We start from the raw sequence: 16,973 nt of genomic DNA, 5'->3' as shown, positions 1-16,973 counted from the left end.
GATTCTTGCACAGAGAGACAGGACACCAGGGCATTCAGCAGGAAGCCGTGTTTATTGGTGCTGGCACTGGCCCAGCAGGTTCGTAACTAAATGCTGAGCCTCAGCACAGCAGGGCATTGCTTTATATACCCTGTGTTAGTCCTCCCCATACCTGATAGCCCTGTTGCCTCCCCTATATGGTGCCATACATTCTGATTGGATATTCTCTACTATAGAGATGCAACAGAATTGTGGTAGAGTTACCATATATTTTGGACCTAAGTACTAAGTGTGCCATTTCACCTTCTTTGTGTTGTGGGAGAGCTAGCTACAGAAAATGATAATGTAACGTATATTTCAAAATCGAGAAGAAAAGATTTTGCATATTCTCATCATGAAGAAATTGTGTTTGAGGAGATGGATATACTTACCTATATGAACATTATATAATGTGTACATGCATAGAAGGATCACATGGTATTCTGTAAATATGTTCAATTATTCTGTATCAATAATCCCAGAGACTCTGAAGGCTGAGGCAAGAGGATCTTAAATTCAAGGCCAGCCTCAGCAATTTAGTAAGGCCATAAGCAACTTAGCAAGACCCTATCTTAAAATAAAAAATAAAAAGTTCTTGAGATAGGGTCATTAGTTGAATGCTCCTGGGTTCAACCCCTAGTACCCAAACAAAGAAGCAAACAAAAACGACAACAAAAAATGAATAAACAGAAAACAAACAATTATTATGTATCATTTAAAAAAATAAAAACAAATAAAACTTTTGTAATTCCAATGTGAAAAATTAGGAAGTTAGAAAATAGCAATTGGCTTAGTTTTATTCTTTGTTTCACTTTCCTAGGTATGGTCTCTTTGTATATCCTAAATTTCAGCCACCTTGGGACAATGATTCTGGCTCCACTGTGCTCCAAAACTTCATGGTTTGGGGAAGTGCAGGTGGTGCCCAGGTAAGTTTCATTAGCTTTTTGAAAAACTAAAGCTGTTTCTTGTTTTATTCTGATAGTTTATTACATACTTCTAATGAATGGGATGATTTACTGGTGAGGGTGGCACTGACATGTCACAACACCAATGGCATCAGAGGAGTGTGTGGAGTAGTAGTTGAATGAACAAAGTCTTGTTGGTCATCTAGGGTTAGGTCAGTTTCTCTATGGGACTTTTCAGCAACCCCAATAGAAAATAGGATTTAATAACCAGGATGAATTAGGGATTTTAGAGGTCCATCCATTCTTCCTTTCCCATACCTACTTGCAGATAATAAATCAAAGTATAAAATTTGTCAAATGTCACATAGTTGCTTAGTAGCACAAGCAGGTACACAGTCCAGATACATTGTTGCACACCAGATACTCTAATATCCTGAGTAATGCCTATATCAGTCTTAGGAAGAAGCATGGCTCGTCATGGGAACACAATTCCAGCTCAAGTTGCCATCCTTACTTTAATCAATAAGTTGAACTTTTTTCATGTTTAATCATTTATGTTTTATTATCACAATGATTTTTTTAAGAGGACACTTTGTATGTTCAATGCTATTAGCAACATATAAAACTATTCAGGGTCGCATTGATGCTGTATGAATTGCATACATTTGGTCTCCGAAATCTGGTCTTAGAAATCTGAAGCCAAAGATATATAAATGAAAAAAAAATGTTTATAGCACATTCATGAAATCAAATCAAATCATATAGTTAGCTCACAATTAAAGTCAAATATTTATTTTATATTCGGCTGCCTTTCCTATCCCCTTCCTATCCCCCCTCCCCTCCCAGACACTAGTATGGCAATATGTATAAATGTGGGAGTATAACCAATGTGATCGTGTAATCTGTACATGTGGTAAAAATAAGAATTCATACCCCATTTGAATCAAATGTATGATATATGATATGTCAAGATCATTGTAATGTTTTGAGCAACCAATAAAAAAATATTTATTTTATATATCCAACAAGAAGGAGACACTTGTAAATAAGGAAAGCTCAAAAATACATCATTAATATGAATAACTAGAAAACTACCACTTGCTTTTGGTAGTTTGTTTTCATTTCTTTTTTTGGGGGGGTGGTACCAGGGATTGAACTCAAGGGCACTGGACCACTGAGCCATCTCCTCAGCTCTATTTTGTATCTTATTTAGAGACAGGTTCTCACTAAGTTGCTTAGCACCTTGCTTTTGCTGAGGCTGGCTTTGAACTTGCAATCCCCCTGCCTCAGCCTCTTGAGTCTCTGGGATTACAAGAGTTTGCCACCACCACACCTGGCTTGTTGTCATTTAATTTTATGAAACACATTGTCTTCCATAAAGGATGAAAAGTCTAGTAGACACACAGGTTTACAGTCTGTGCTCCCTGTCCTTGAGGACATCTCCAATGAAACAAGACCATTAAAAGATAGTTTTTATTTTATTTTATTTTTTAAGGGTCTGCCATCAGGAATTCTAATCCTATGAAAGAAAAAATAGGCCCATACAGATTGAGCTCTTGTGCACTTAAGTTTAGTGAGTCAAAGAATTCAAATAATAAGAAGGTCTTTGGAACTTCTCTCTTATGAGGAAAAATAAAGAAAACTAAATAAAAAACATGATGGCAGGGAATTTAGAAAGTAACCATCCTCAAAATAATCCTGAGTAAAGAATCAAGATTTATTCTTCCCCACTTGAAAACTTACTACAAAGTGATGATGATCAAGACAGATAAGGGAACAAGAGTAGATAAACCAAGCAATGGAATACAGTTGAGCGTCTAGAAATAAGCCCCTAGGTTTATGATCAAATGAATTTTGATGAAGGATGTTTAGACCACTCAATGAGGACAGGAACAGTAACAGTCTTTCCAACAAATGGCATTTGGACAACCAGTGCGCCTCATGCAAAAGAATGAAATAAGAATCCTTATCTTGTACTATTTACAATTGGCCCAATGAATCAAGGACCTAAATGTAAAAGCAAAAATTATAACACTCAGAAGAAAGCATAGAGTAAATCTTCTTGACTAAGGATTTGGCAATGAATTCTTAAAGACAACACCAAAAACACAGGTGACAGAAAAAAAAAAGCAGATAAATTGGACTTTATCAAAATTAAGAAAATTTAGTGCCACTATCTAGACATCCTATGTTATTTTCCTCAACTAAAAATCCAAAGTAGGGAAGGCTACGGAGGTGAAACAACCTATAGAATGGTAGATTATGTTTGCAGATTATGTAGTTTAAATACATAAAGATTACTGTTAACTGCTATAACTCAACAACAAAAAGACAAATGATCCAATTAAAAATGAAGGTAGTGATCTGAATATACACCTCTGTAAATAAGCTCTTCAATAATAACATGGAGAAATTTCTTTTTTGTTTTAATTTTTATGATGCTGGCTATTAAACCCAGGACTTCATGCATGCTAGGCAAACATTCTACCACTATGTTCTGCTCACTACCCCACAGGAAGAAATGTGTGACATCACTAGTCATTAGGGAAAGGCAAATCAAACCTAAAGGAGATACCACCCCACACCTACTAATGTGTCCTGAACAAAGATGATAAGTAGTTGGTGAGGATGTGGAAATATGATTCTTAAATATGAACAAAGTCTTGTTGGTCATCTAGCCTCTTCAGGAAATATTCTTAAATGATTAAAAATAAAGTTACCATATAACTCATGAATTACAGTCCTAGGAATATACCTAAGAAAAAAAATTAAAAATATGTACAAACAGAAACTTGTATCCAAATGTTTATGTATCAATATTCATAATAGCCAAAGGACAGAAACAACCCAAATGTTTATCAGTGGACAGATGGATAAAGTGTGACAGATTCATGCCATGGAAAATTCTTCACCCAGAAAAAGAAGTGAAGTACTTACATATGCGCTCATATGAATGGACCTTGAAAACATTATGCTAAATGATAAAAGTCAATAACACAAAAAAAGGCGCCCTATGTTATTTTCCTCAACCAAAAATCCAAAATAGGGAAGGCTACAGAGGTGAAACAATTAACACGTACTCTAGGGGTGGAGGGTCGAGGATAATAGTGGGAATGGAATGAGGAATGATAGCTAAAAGGGCATGCATGAGCTTTCTTCTTGAACTGAAGACAAGGTTGTAAAGTTGACTGTGGTGATGTTCGTCCATATCTGTGAATATAGTAGTACCACTGAATTGTAAAGCAAGTTAGGTGAACTGTATAGAATATGAATTATATTTTAATAAAGCTGTTTACAAAAGGATAATATCCTATGTATCTGGTTATGCAAACTCTCAAATGTTCCCATTTTTCTTTTAATGACTTTGAGAAAATCCTCCCTAACTTCTGCTTCATTGGTAAAATGGAGACAGTAATAGTAGCTAAAGAATATTTGTTTTGAGTGCTAAATAAACCCCTAAGTACTAAGTTACAATTCCATAGGAGAAATAGTTCTGGTGAAATAGCACAGTAGAATAATAATCCTAATGTACTGTATATTTCAGAAAAATTAGAAAGGTATTGAATGTTTTCTGTACACACACATGAATGATGATAAGTTTCTAAGGAGACAGATAAGCTCATCCTGACTTGAACCTTATATACTTTATACATGTATTGAAACATCACATGACCCCTATAAATATGTATAATTTTATGCATCAAAAAATCATGATGATGACGACAATGATGATGACAATGATGATAACAGTAAATCCCTGAATATAAAATGCCCACAAGATCTTCCTGAATGCTCATGAACTCTAGCTATTATTATTGTGAGTTTCACTAAACAGGATTGGAAAGTAATACACTGATGTTGATAATGATGTCTCTTAAAATTATACCAAAAAGTTCCTTTTTCATCATCAAAACTACATTTGTATATAAATTTCATAAACTCCCATTATTTCTGATTATTTAGACCCAACTGTTATGTATATAGATACTAGAACAGAGTATTCCATTTGTAAAATTCCTATTTTTTCTCATTGGATTAATTATATTTTATTTTTGCTAATTGACTTTAATTGATAAAAATTGTACATTTTTATCATGTACATTATCATGTTTTGAAACATGTATAAAGAATGTCTAAATTGAGCTAAATTGTACATTAACTCACATACTTACTTTTAGTGATGAGTACACTTTAGATCTGCTCTCTTAGTGATTTCCAATAATATAATGCATTGTTATTAACTATAGTCACCATGTTGTACAATCTTTCTCTTGAATTTACTCCTCCCACCTAACCGAAAATTTGTATCTATTGACTAACATTCCCATTTTTTGCTCCCCTCCTCCAAACCCCATTCTATTCTGTGTCTATGAGTTTGACTTTTTTTAGATTTCATGTGAATGGGAGTATGTGGCATTTGCCTTTCTTTGCCTGGCTTTTTTCACTTGGCATTAAATCCTTTGGATTTATCCATGTTATCACAATAATGACAGGATTTCCTTCTTGTTTAAATCTGAGTAGATCACATTTTCTTTTTCCATTCATTAAGTGATGGACACTTAGGTTGCTTCCACATCTTGGCTATTGTGAATGGTGCTGCAGGTGGATCCAGGTGTCTCTTCAACATATTGATCTTTTTTTCCTTTGGATATATATGTAGTGGTAGGATTTCTGGGTTACATAATTGTTCTTGTTTTTACTTTTTTGAGGAAACTTCACATTGTTTTCCATCGTGGTATACTAATTTATATTCCCTCCATCAGAGTGTAAGGGCTCCCTTTTCTCCACATCCTCACCAACCATTATCTTTCTCCTTCTTGGTTATAGTCATTTTGAAAGTTTTTCAGTGATTTTTCATTGTGGTTTTATGTTGTATTTCCCAGATGAGGGGTGAAGTTGAACAGAAATTTTCTATTGTGTGTAAATATGAAGCTGTATCTATTTGATGATATTGTTAAGATTTTTGAAACATTTCTCTTTTAATAATCTTAACCTTGAGGTTATTTTATTTCTTTTGTATGTAAAATTATCTAAGGGGTAAAATACTTGCTAAAGTCTCACAGCAAAAATGTTAATTCCAAGCAAGTGATTTGACACTTCTACGTTAAATAAAAGTTGAAAAAAATACCTTCTTTTCATCAAGTTTCATAAATGCAAAGTAATTCTTCTAGAAGAGGGCAAATTGACAGCACACTGTTAAAGTTGAATTGTCTCTAAAAATAGGTGCATTTTTGCTATTGTATATTGGTTTCCTTTTCAAATCAGCACATTTCCTAGCTCATGCTAGGTGCTAGCTGGTTTTGAACATGAATGTATTTGCAAAAAGGGAATATTTGTGGATGTCTATAATTAGGTAATAGCTGTTATCAGTTTTCAGCTCATACCATACCTACTTGTTTCAAGTAAACCTATGCCTTCAAAGAACTATCATTTTATAGAAAATATATATGTCATGCATAATGGAAATTTCAAATACAAAGACTGATTGACATGTAGAAGAATGATAGTATGATAAATCAAATTAAGGATACCTTAGCCTTAATTAATAAGAAACTTCCAGTAAAGGTATGATACTCTTTAATGAATAATTAATACATTTTATTATTATAATTAACAAATTGGTTTTATTGATTACGTTAATGAATAAAGGGATGACTCTTAGTTTTAATAATAGTTCTGACCTGCACCCTGATTTTAAAGATGTTTGAACCAAAGCCTATGAGAAGTTAAATATCTTACCTAAGATCATATAGTTAATACAAGACCAGTGGGATTCTTTCAACATTAACAAACTAATTTTGTTACTACTTGAGCACATACAGCCCAGTTGTCATAAATGTACATATGTACCATATGCTGAGTCCACACACAATTAATCTGTAGCCATGCTAAGTTATTTATTTTATATTTACAGTCTGCTGACTATACAAGTTAACATATACTGTATTGAAGAAAATGCTAAGCACTGAAGTTCTCGGATGCTGTTTTTCTGCATTAATTATGCACGTTTTGTGCACTGTAATACTATTTTAAATAGGTGAAGAATCCACTCTGACCTTTCAACATATTAATTCTTTGAAGAGAAATGGAAAGTACAAAGGGGGTATAAACAAAGGGGACTAGATAGTGTGGACCTTGTGGCAATGTCTATATGGATATACATGGATAAAAGTTGCTTAAAAATGGCATGGAATGCTTATTTATATTAATTGATAATTAAAGACGTTTCAGGAATACTATAAGACAAACCACACCTCAGACCTTTGCCATAACATATGCTCTTATCTTACAGATTTTTAGAAGTAGCAATCTTCACCTGAAAAACTTCCAAGTTTATTCATGCAGAGACTTTGGAATTGACATCTTAGAAAGTGATGCAAATACTTCGGTTACTGACAGTTTATTACTTGGTCATTTTAACCAAAAGGTAAGTGCTTTAGTGTGATTGTTTATAGGTTGTCCATAAAAACAGAATCATATGTGCAGGGATCCCTGATGATCCATGATGTGTAATTTTAATACTATTATTTAGTGGATCTTATATTTAACTGGTAATACTAGAAGAGCTTTTTATTTGTAACAGTGATGGTATTAAGAATAAGATTCAAATATACACCGAAACTCAGGGTTTCAGTGTTGGGTCCTTATAAATAGTAATAAAATAATAGCTAGAAGAATTCTTATTTGATTACATTTCAGGCTTACTATTAATTTCTATATTGAACCTAATAATTTAATTTTGTCTAACCGTACAAGGATTATGATATAGTATAGTTTCATATTGTCTCTCTGTTCCATGTTTTACCATTTTATTAATAAGACCCTTACTCCATTTAAGGTGCCCAGAGACTTAATCAGATAATATAAATTTACACAGTTTGTTATAGTACAATAAGATTCTGTATGTATTCCCTAGCTCTTGTTTAAGTATGAGTTCTATATAAATTTGACTATAGAAGATGTCTCCTCCACTGAATGGTCAGAGTATCAGAATACAGATGAGACAAAGTATACTTCCCAAGGGAGCAGTCCTAGTTCTCCTTAAAAGAATTCAGACTACAGTAATCTCTTAGGCTTTGGTCCTTTATGGAACTCCTATATTTTTGCTTCAGAAAGAGCCATCTGCATTCTAGCAATCATATTGTCTGAAAAATCATAGACAGAAGAGGCCTCCAACAGTCCTGGGAACCATGGGAAAAACTTTCTCTTTAGTTTGTTGCTGAATATGTTGTCCATTTGAAATTTAAATGATAATTATTGACTTATGCATCCACTGGAGATTATTACATAGCTCTAGATAGAAACACTATGATTTACAACACCATTTTCTTACTGAAATACATTTTTCTGTATTTGATTTTAAATTTTCCTTAGTTCAATTTCTTTTAAACCATCCTTTCTGAAAGCAGGAACCTGGCATTTCTTCCTTTTCTACTATAGGGTCACCAACTCAAGGGATGAGTCTTTTCAGACTATAGTTTCCAAGAGAGGATTGCACTCAGATTTACATTTTGTGATACTGGTAGATCAAAGTCTCTTGAACTTTCCAGAATAACTTTAGAATAGATGCTAGAAACAAAACACCCATCAAATTGGATATCTGTCCTGGTAAATTAATGCTGCTGAATATCTTAATTGATGTTAAATAGACATCATAATTAAAGGGAGAGTGACATAAATTAAGATATAAATTATGATAAAAGGGTGCCTATCATGAGATAATCACAAATAATCACATGCCTGGGGTACAACTCACCAGGGAAGCAGTGCAGCTGAGAGTTTTAAAAAAAACAAAAACTCTTTTAACAAGTGCAGGACAAGAGTCTTCTGATACAAAATGTTAAACTCTTTTATTCTAGAGAAATCTAGATACTGGTTAGTCATCCAAATCTTAAAGCTATGCAATTTCATAGCTCAGTGTTACCTAAAAGATTATCTGAGTAGAATTTCTCAATTTTCAGGTAAAGAAATGGAAACTTTGGGGAATCAAAATACAGCTCAAGGTCTCTGCCTAGTATTTCAGATCCAGGGATACTTTGATATCTTCCCAACTTCTGATCCAATAATCTTGATTATTTTTGGCAAATGGCTTTGCCATGAACATGCATTGGTGCCTACACCAATATTCTCTGAAGCATTCTCTAGGAGTGCCTAGCCCTAAGAATATGTCTGGGAAAGAAGATTAATTATGTCTATACTATGCTACTTTCCATATTGTCTGTTTTCCAAAACCTTAAGTAAAACCTAATGTACAATATGAGGAATTTAGTTGATAAAATTGCATTGGCAATTTAAAAAAAATAAATCAATGTTAGTTGATCTTGTAAAAATAGTAAATATATGAGATAATGTGTTATTTGCTTCACTATAATAACCATTTTACAATCTATATGTATCCCATAACATCATATTATAAACCTTAAAGACACACAATACAATTCATTAAAGAAAGAAAGAAAAAAATTACAGGTTCTGAGAAATTCTGGGATTAAAACAAATAAGAAAAATATCCATTAATTATTAATTAACACATTTCTAAAATTTATTTTGCTAATCCCATTATTACTAGGTATTAGTTGTTTGAAGGGGGTGGAGCAGGCGGAAGTACCTGACCTGAGGTTGTAGAACTATAACTTCAGCCTCTATCTCTCATTCCTGAGATTTCTATCTCTCATGCCTGACATTCCTTTAGGAATTAAGATTTTCAGAGGATTTGACCCCTTCCATGTATAGGCCTCTCACCCATATTTAATTTATAGCATTCTATTATCAGGTTTTATGTCCTCAAATAGATATCAATTTCTAGAAGAACTTTTTTTTTTCTTATCATTAGAAAGGGTTTATTTGGTACTCTCACACCCAACCTATATAGAGGTGGATAGAATATTTTAATTGGCATGAAAATATGCACTGTGGCATTGCTACACATCTCAGTCTGGTTGAGCAGTGTGTTGATACCCTCTCTCCTGACATTCAATCTAATTAGCATCCCCTTTCAGACTCAGAAATACCCTGATTTGGATTTAATCTATGGTCACCCTCCTTTTGAAGTATCTTTGGGGTGATTGTCTTTCTGTTGCTATTATAATTAATTTGAGCAGAAAATGGTACTTTTAAAAATATCTTATCAGGCATCAGGCAGGGGTTGATGGGGATGCTTTATTCTTTCTCCCTCTTCCCTGGCATTTAGTTTCCATTTTCACTTGTGGATCTGTCTTCCTCAATTTAGACCTTTCATCTTTTTGTTTCCCTAAAGTCTGGTGTAGGGCCCCCTCTCTTCTCATCATACTTGCTCTCCCTGGGAGAAATCTCATTTTCTCTTGTGGTTTCAATTACCATCTTCATGCTGATGTCTCTCATATATTTGCATTTTTTTCCTACCATCTTATTCTGTGCTTGCAGTTTTGCAATCCATTTTCTTTCTCTTTCCGACTTTTCTAACCTGATTTGTCTTGCATTGTATCTCTTTAATAGTTTCTCATCTGAAAATTATTTGTTCTGTTTTGATTGTCTTTGCTCTTGGCCTTAAGTTTTTAACATGCTTGCTTGTCTTAATGAAGGTCTAAATTACATTAGCACACATGAAGTTACCTGTGCATTTCAAGGACCTTCAACTGCTCAGCTTCTTTCTTTAGCTTTTCATGCTCTGTGTTACTTTTCCCTAGTATTTATCCTACTTTTTAAAATAAATGTTTTTTGAAAATATAATATTTATGAAGAGAAGTGCATAAACCACAAGGGAAAAAAATCAGTGGATTTTTATAAAGCAAACCAACCATGTAAATATAACCCAGATGAAGAAATAGCACATTATGGGTTCCTCTGAAGCCCTCCTGGCCCCCTATTCCAAATCCTACCCATAACTCTACAGCCAGAGGGGAAGTGTTATACAGACTCACATTGATACATATTAACTTTTCTTTCTTTTAAATTTTATATCAAAGGAATCATAGAACATGTAACTCTACTTCACCTGGCTTCTTTGGCACAATACTATGTCTGTGAGATTCAACTATGTCTTTATTGTGTTCCAATAACTTATTATTCCAACCATTGCATACTATTCTATTTTATGACTATTCCAATCATTACATATCTTTCTGTTTTTAAAGATATGTTACTATTGATGACTACTAGATTTTTTTAATTTTTGCTATCTTCTATCAATATCCTTCTACATGTCTTTTGGTGTTCATGTTCATACATTTCTGTGGAAAATAAGTGAAGTTGTAAAATTGTTGATTGTAGAGTACCCCTTCATCTTTAGTTGATGGTGCCAGGCAGCCATGCAGATGGTTAGTGCTCACACCAGCAGAACCTGAGAAGGGTCTCCTTGTGTACCTTGGAATCTCTCCTTTCCATGCCCTGGAGATTTCCTTCATATTTCTATAGTGTTGGAATTCTTGGTCCTCATTCCCACCTCTTCCCTCCTTCTTTCTAGTTTACTTCCTCATTTTGCTAGAGCATAGCCTGTAGTAACTTTCCAGATGAAAGGGAAGTTTAAAAGGTGAAAATTTTGAGCTACCTATAGAAAACCCCTTATTGGTACTTTGTCGGTTATAAAATTCCAGATTATAGTTAACTTTACCCTAAATTTTTGAGGGTAAAGACTATTTATTCCAGCTTCTGGTCTTGAGGATGATGGTTTAAGATACTCAGATTCTGGATACTTTATATGTAACCACTTATGTTTTTCTTTCTTGGGAGCTTTTGGAGCTTTATCCTTGTTCCAGTGTTTTACGTCAATACCATGTTTTTGGTGTGGCTCTTTGTTCTAGCTACTGAGTTAGGTATTGAGTGGGCCTTTAAGGACTGAAAAAATTTTACCCTTCCTTTTTAGGAAGTTCTATTCAATTATTTCTTTGATAACTGTCTCCCTTATATTTTCTTCTTTTTTTGCTTAAAATATTATTATTTGAATACTTGGCTATATAGATTGCTTTCCTAATATTTTTCTGATTTTTCATCTCTTTGTCTCTTTGTCCTGCTTTTTAAGATATTGCCTTAATTTTTCTATTCAGTTTTTTATTTCTGCTCTCCTATTTTTATTTTTTTAAAGAATTCTCTTAAGGGTTTGTTTGTTTCATGGCTATACTTATTTCTCTTAAGTTATTAATGATGCTGTTTAAATTTTCCTCTGATCTCTATAGTATATTTGTCTCCATTTGGTGTTTTTTTTTTCTTTTTTTGTCCCACTGATGTTTATTTTTGTCACTGTTTTTCATGTTGAAAGCTTTTATAAAAACTCTACTGATTCTCAAAATGTAACTATTTTTAACAATGGAACAGTGAGCAAGTCCCTAAGAAATTGACTGAATGGGGTTTGTTGAAGTGCTTTTATGGGAAAGCTTAGAAGCAGCTTTTCTTTCACTTCAAACATTATTTTTTTTTCATTTTAAACTTTTTATTTAAACAATGATAGACCTGCAAAATAAATCTAGAATTTGTATTTTAAATTCATGCATTTTCTTTAAGGGTACTTGAGCATATACTGAATCCAACATTTTGTGATAGTTTATTTTTGTATATTGACTATGACAAACTTGACATTTTTGATGAATAATTCTCAGAATTTTAAACACATACAAATATATGTACCCATGACCACCATAGTCAAGATGCAGCTAGTCAGTTACATCAATCTGAACTCTGTGGAACACCATCTTTGGAGCCACAACCTCTTCTCACTTCTGACTCCTGGCAATTACTAATCTACTTCCTGTGACTAACTGCCTTTTCGAAAACTATATAAGTGGAATTGACATGGATCCCTAGCTGCCAAACCTCTGGTCTCTGTCCAGAAGTGGCAGAAGAAGGGAGGAGCAGTGGAATAAGCAGCTCATGTAGGTTGGAGTGCAGGTGGCAACCATGACCTGAGGTGTTCCTGAAATGCTGTGAGCCAAGGTGCATTGATATTCACCCTTCAGCAATTAAGCCTGGGCACTGTATGGACGCCTGCTGCAGAAGCTGGCTCCATGCAGCAACATAGCCCAGAACCTGCAAGCACAGACCATCTCACAACCTCAATCTCCTGCTCTCTGGAGAAAATGGAAGTAGGCAGACCTGAAAGGAAGTCTGGTTTGGGGAGTCGACCAATAGCGGTGGTTGGGTTCCAAACCGTTATTTGAATAGAGTTGGACCAATAGCATTTTACTTCTGTCAAACCCTAATTAGCTTAAGTTTGAATCTATAGCAGTGATCCAAGTACTATATAAACCCCTAGACTTGCATTCTCAGAGAGGAAAAAACTTGATACCAGGTTTTGTATTGCAATGCACTAGTTGTGTTCCTGTTCTGCTCATAAATAAATTCTGCTATTACACTCAGTCATCCTTGTCTGTATACTTGAATTTTTGAATTCACAAGACAAGAACCCTGAAAGAAGAAAAATTGACAGTGAGCTGCAGGGGTCTGCTTCCACACTGGATGGTATGGCCTGCTATTAAGAGTTGCCTCTTTTCAGCTGCAGCTGCACCTGCCGGCAGAAGCAGTGAATTGAGTTTCATCTCAAAACTTTGTTTTCAGAATCATAAGGCACCTAACTTTTGGGAACTGACTTTTTTTTTCATACCCAAATGTGTTTGGGAAATCATGCGATTTGTTTCAAGTATCTTTTTTTAATTATTTATTGTTACTGAGCAGTGATAGATGTAATATGGTTTGTTTATCCCTCCATGTCTAAAAAAGCATTTGAGTTGTTCTTCAGATTTGGTGGTTACAAGTGGAATCATAACCATTTATGTCAGGGTTTTGTGTGAATGCAAGTTTTCATTTCTCTAAGGTAAACACCTTGGGGTTAAATTGTTACATCTTATGTGAAGAGTGTATTTAACTTTATAAGGAACTGCCAAACTGTTTTCCACAGTGGCTGTCCCATTTTGCATTCCACCAGCAATGTATGCATTTTAGTTGTTCCTCATCATCAGCAGTCTTTTTTACTTAGCCATTCTAATAAGTATATAGTGAGTGTATCTTATTTTGATCTTAATTTGCATTTCCCTCATGAATATTATGTTAAACATTTTTTTCATGTGCTGATATTTCCACTTTATTTAGGGAAATGTCTTTTATTTTTTTATTTTTAAGATAAATTTTCTGTTTTATTGCTATTGAGTTGTGCAGATTCTTTTTATATTCTGGATCTAAGATCTTTGTCTTATATGTGATCAGCAAGTATTTTCTCTTAGTTTGTAGTTTGTTTTTCATTCTTTTTAAATGTTTGTTTATTTTACTAGTTATTACTATAATTCATAATTCATATTACTTTCTTTTCTTTTCTTAAAAAAAATCACAGGGAAGTCTTTGTATGTCAGCTGGGATTAAAACTCCCAAAAGATGGGAACTGCTGGTTTCTAACACAACCTTTGTTAATTTTGATCTCATCAACTGTGTGGCCATAAGAACCTGTTCAGGCTGTTCCCAAGGACAGGGTAAGTTTGAATAGACATGGGAAATGGTAAACATGGCCAGTGTTCAAGTGAACATGATAAATAGTGGAAAATCCTTTGTGGGTCAATATTTCTTTCAGATCCAAGATTGCATCACTAGAAACTGTTACTCTGGCTTCTTAAAAGAACTCCTAAAGGAGGCCCAGTACTCCCATGTTGTTTCTGTAGTTCCCTATCTTCTGCTTGTCATGATGCCCACCAGATTCTATTAGTATGTTGCTGTATCTCAGTTGAATGCTGAGCTTCATAAAGGCTCTCTTGCTCAATGTTTTATTGCTAGTACATACTGGAGAGCCTGGTACCTAGAGAACAGTTCATTTATAACATGAATGAATGGACACATGGGCATAAACTCGCTTGCATACAACCCCTTCTGAAGGAGCCAGTTCAAGTGCTTGATGTTTTCAGCAGCTTAATGCTTGATATATGCACAAATAGAGCCATAGCATTCTTGCTTACTTGCTATCCACATCTCAGAGGTGGTAAGAAATACCTTGGAGGACTCATGAGTGGAAGGAGGTAGAGAGCAATCTAGTTTATCTGATCATTGTAAACAGCCAAGCAAAGTAATTCAAGTAAATATGCTCTTGTGGTTTAAATCACCAATTTAGATAATTGTTTGGTTTTTTTAATTAAATGAATAATCAGCAAGTCTTCACTTGACTTTTTTTCCCCCTACATAGGCAGAATCAAAGATTGTTCTTATTTGAGAGGTATCTAGGTTTAAAATTATAAAAATAAATTGTATAAATAAAAATGCCTTATGGGGGCTGGGAATGTGGCTCAGGCGGTAGCGCGCTCGCCTGGCATGCGTGCGGCCCGGGTTCGATCCTCAGCACCACATACCAACAAAGATGTTGTGTCCGCCGAGAACTAAAAAATAAATATTAAAAATTCTCTCTCTCTCTCTCTCTCTCTCTCTCTCTCTCTCTCTCTCTCTCTCTCTCTCTCCCCTCTCACTCTCTCTTTAAAAAAAAAAATGCCTTATGGCAAATACTTCAAATCACAATTCTACAGTTCTTTAATAGCTTTACTGTTTCATATCATTCATAAGTCACTGAAACAAATACCATTTTTCCATCATTGAATAGAGAGTGATGAGTACAATATCAGAGAACCAACACAGTCAGCAAAGGGGTCCAGGGAGAGGGAATGTAAGATTGTAAAAAGATGTAAGATGTAAAAAGATGTTTGCAAGGTGAAGTAGGCAGAGGGAAATGCCTAGGTATTAAAATTAGCATATGCAAAAAATAGAGATTCTAAAGATAAGTGTGCTTGGGGAATCACTAAAATCCTCCAATATGTCTGAAGTGTAGAGCTATGGGTGGTTGTGTTATTAGGTGAACTACACAGATTTTAAGAGGTAGAATTTTGAAGTCTTTCCTACATAGCTGTATTTACTGCATGTACTCTATTGCTAATGCAGAATGGAAATATTAGTCTCAATTTGTGTCTTATTCTTTTTTATTTCCTTTTTTCAATATTTTCTAATGTATATAACAATACAGCACCTATGTACTATAAAGTATATACTCAGTTTTTCTTTTTTAGTGACAGGTATGTGTGTTTGAAACAATCACTGCTTCTTCCAGGGCAACTGGGCTGGCAGTACCAAAGAATCACCTGGTGGTGATGTTAGGGAAAGCACTAAGAAGTATAGCCCTAGAGCTAATACATTGAAAGTGTGTTACTATTTATACAATTGACTAATCGAATCTTGCTTTTAAAGGTGAATGTTTGAAGTATATACCTCACAGTTAAAAGTTTTGCTGATAGGGTTAGAATCACCAGAGAGGAACAGAAGCTGAAAGATTGCAAGACTGAAGTATAGCACCTTTAGTATTTAGTATTTGATAAATTAGTGTTCTCTGTCTCTATTTCCCACAATACCAGTGTTTTTTACCCTTGGTATTATTGGTATTTAGGGCCAGATAGTTTTTTGTCATGTGCACAGTCTTATACATTGTAGAAAGTTTTGCAGCATTCCTGGGCTCTACCTACTAATTGCTAGTAGCACTGTCAATCCTCCCTCCAGTTGTAATGGCCAAAACCAATTCCAAATGATGCCAGATGTACCCTGGGGAGCAAAACCTCCCCTAGTAGTGAACCACTACCATAGAGCACAGGGTGTTTGACAGCTGGGCCAATGCTGCTCTTTGGTCCCTCAGTATCTCAAGCACACATAACCTGTCATAAATACTTGTGGTGTTTTTTTTCTTGAATGAATAAGGGAGTGAATTATAAAACTGTATAAATATGCAGCTTAAAAGTATTAAGATGAGCCTGGTGAATTGAGTTGTCATTTGTGATAATTGTCTCATGCTGTTGATTTGTAGGTGGATTTACTGTGAAGACCAACCAGTTGAAGTTTACAGACTCTTCAAACTTAGTAGCATTTCCATTTCCTCATGCAGCAATTTTGGAAGACTTGGATGGTTCTCTCTCTGGGAAAAATAGAAGTCACATTCTGGCCTCTATGGAAACCCTTTCTGCTTCTTGTTTGGTCAGTGCAAGCTTCAGTCAGATTGTTCGTGGCAGTGTCTGTGGGGAAGATGTTCTCTTTCATCGCATGTCCATTGGTTTGTAAGTAGAATTAATTATA

General features: G+C 34.5%; 1 protein-coding gene across 1 annotated transcript in view; it reads left to right on the top strand.

Moving 5' to 3' along the window:
- Positions 1–16,973, top strand: part of PKHD1 (PKHD1 ciliary IPT domain containing fibrocystin/polyductin) — a gene marked incomplete at its 5' end in the record, with an annotated part of 435,617 nt that overhangs the window by 182,341 nt on the left and 236,303 nt on the right. Inside the window, 4 exons of the mRNA XM_081295270.1 lie at positions 839–944; positions 7,216–7,350; positions 14,218–14,353; positions 16,708–16,954. Coding sequence (XP_081151396.1) covers positions 839–944; positions 7,216–7,350; positions 14,218–14,353; positions 16,708–16,954 — 624 coding nt within the window. The remainder of the gene's footprint in view (positions 1–838; positions 945–7,215; positions 7,351–14,217; positions 14,354–16,707; positions 16,955–16,973) is intronic.

The sequence above is a fragment of the Spermophilus citellus genome (genome assembly GCF_964194105.1).
Source record: "Spermophilus citellus genome assembly, chromosome: 5".
Taxonomy (NCBI): domain Eukaryota; kingdom Metazoa; phylum Chordata; class Mammalia; order Rodentia; family Sciuridae; genus Spermophilus; species Spermophilus citellus.
Note: the sequence above shows the minus strand (reverse complement) of the source record. Positions and strands in the feature narration are given on the sequence as shown.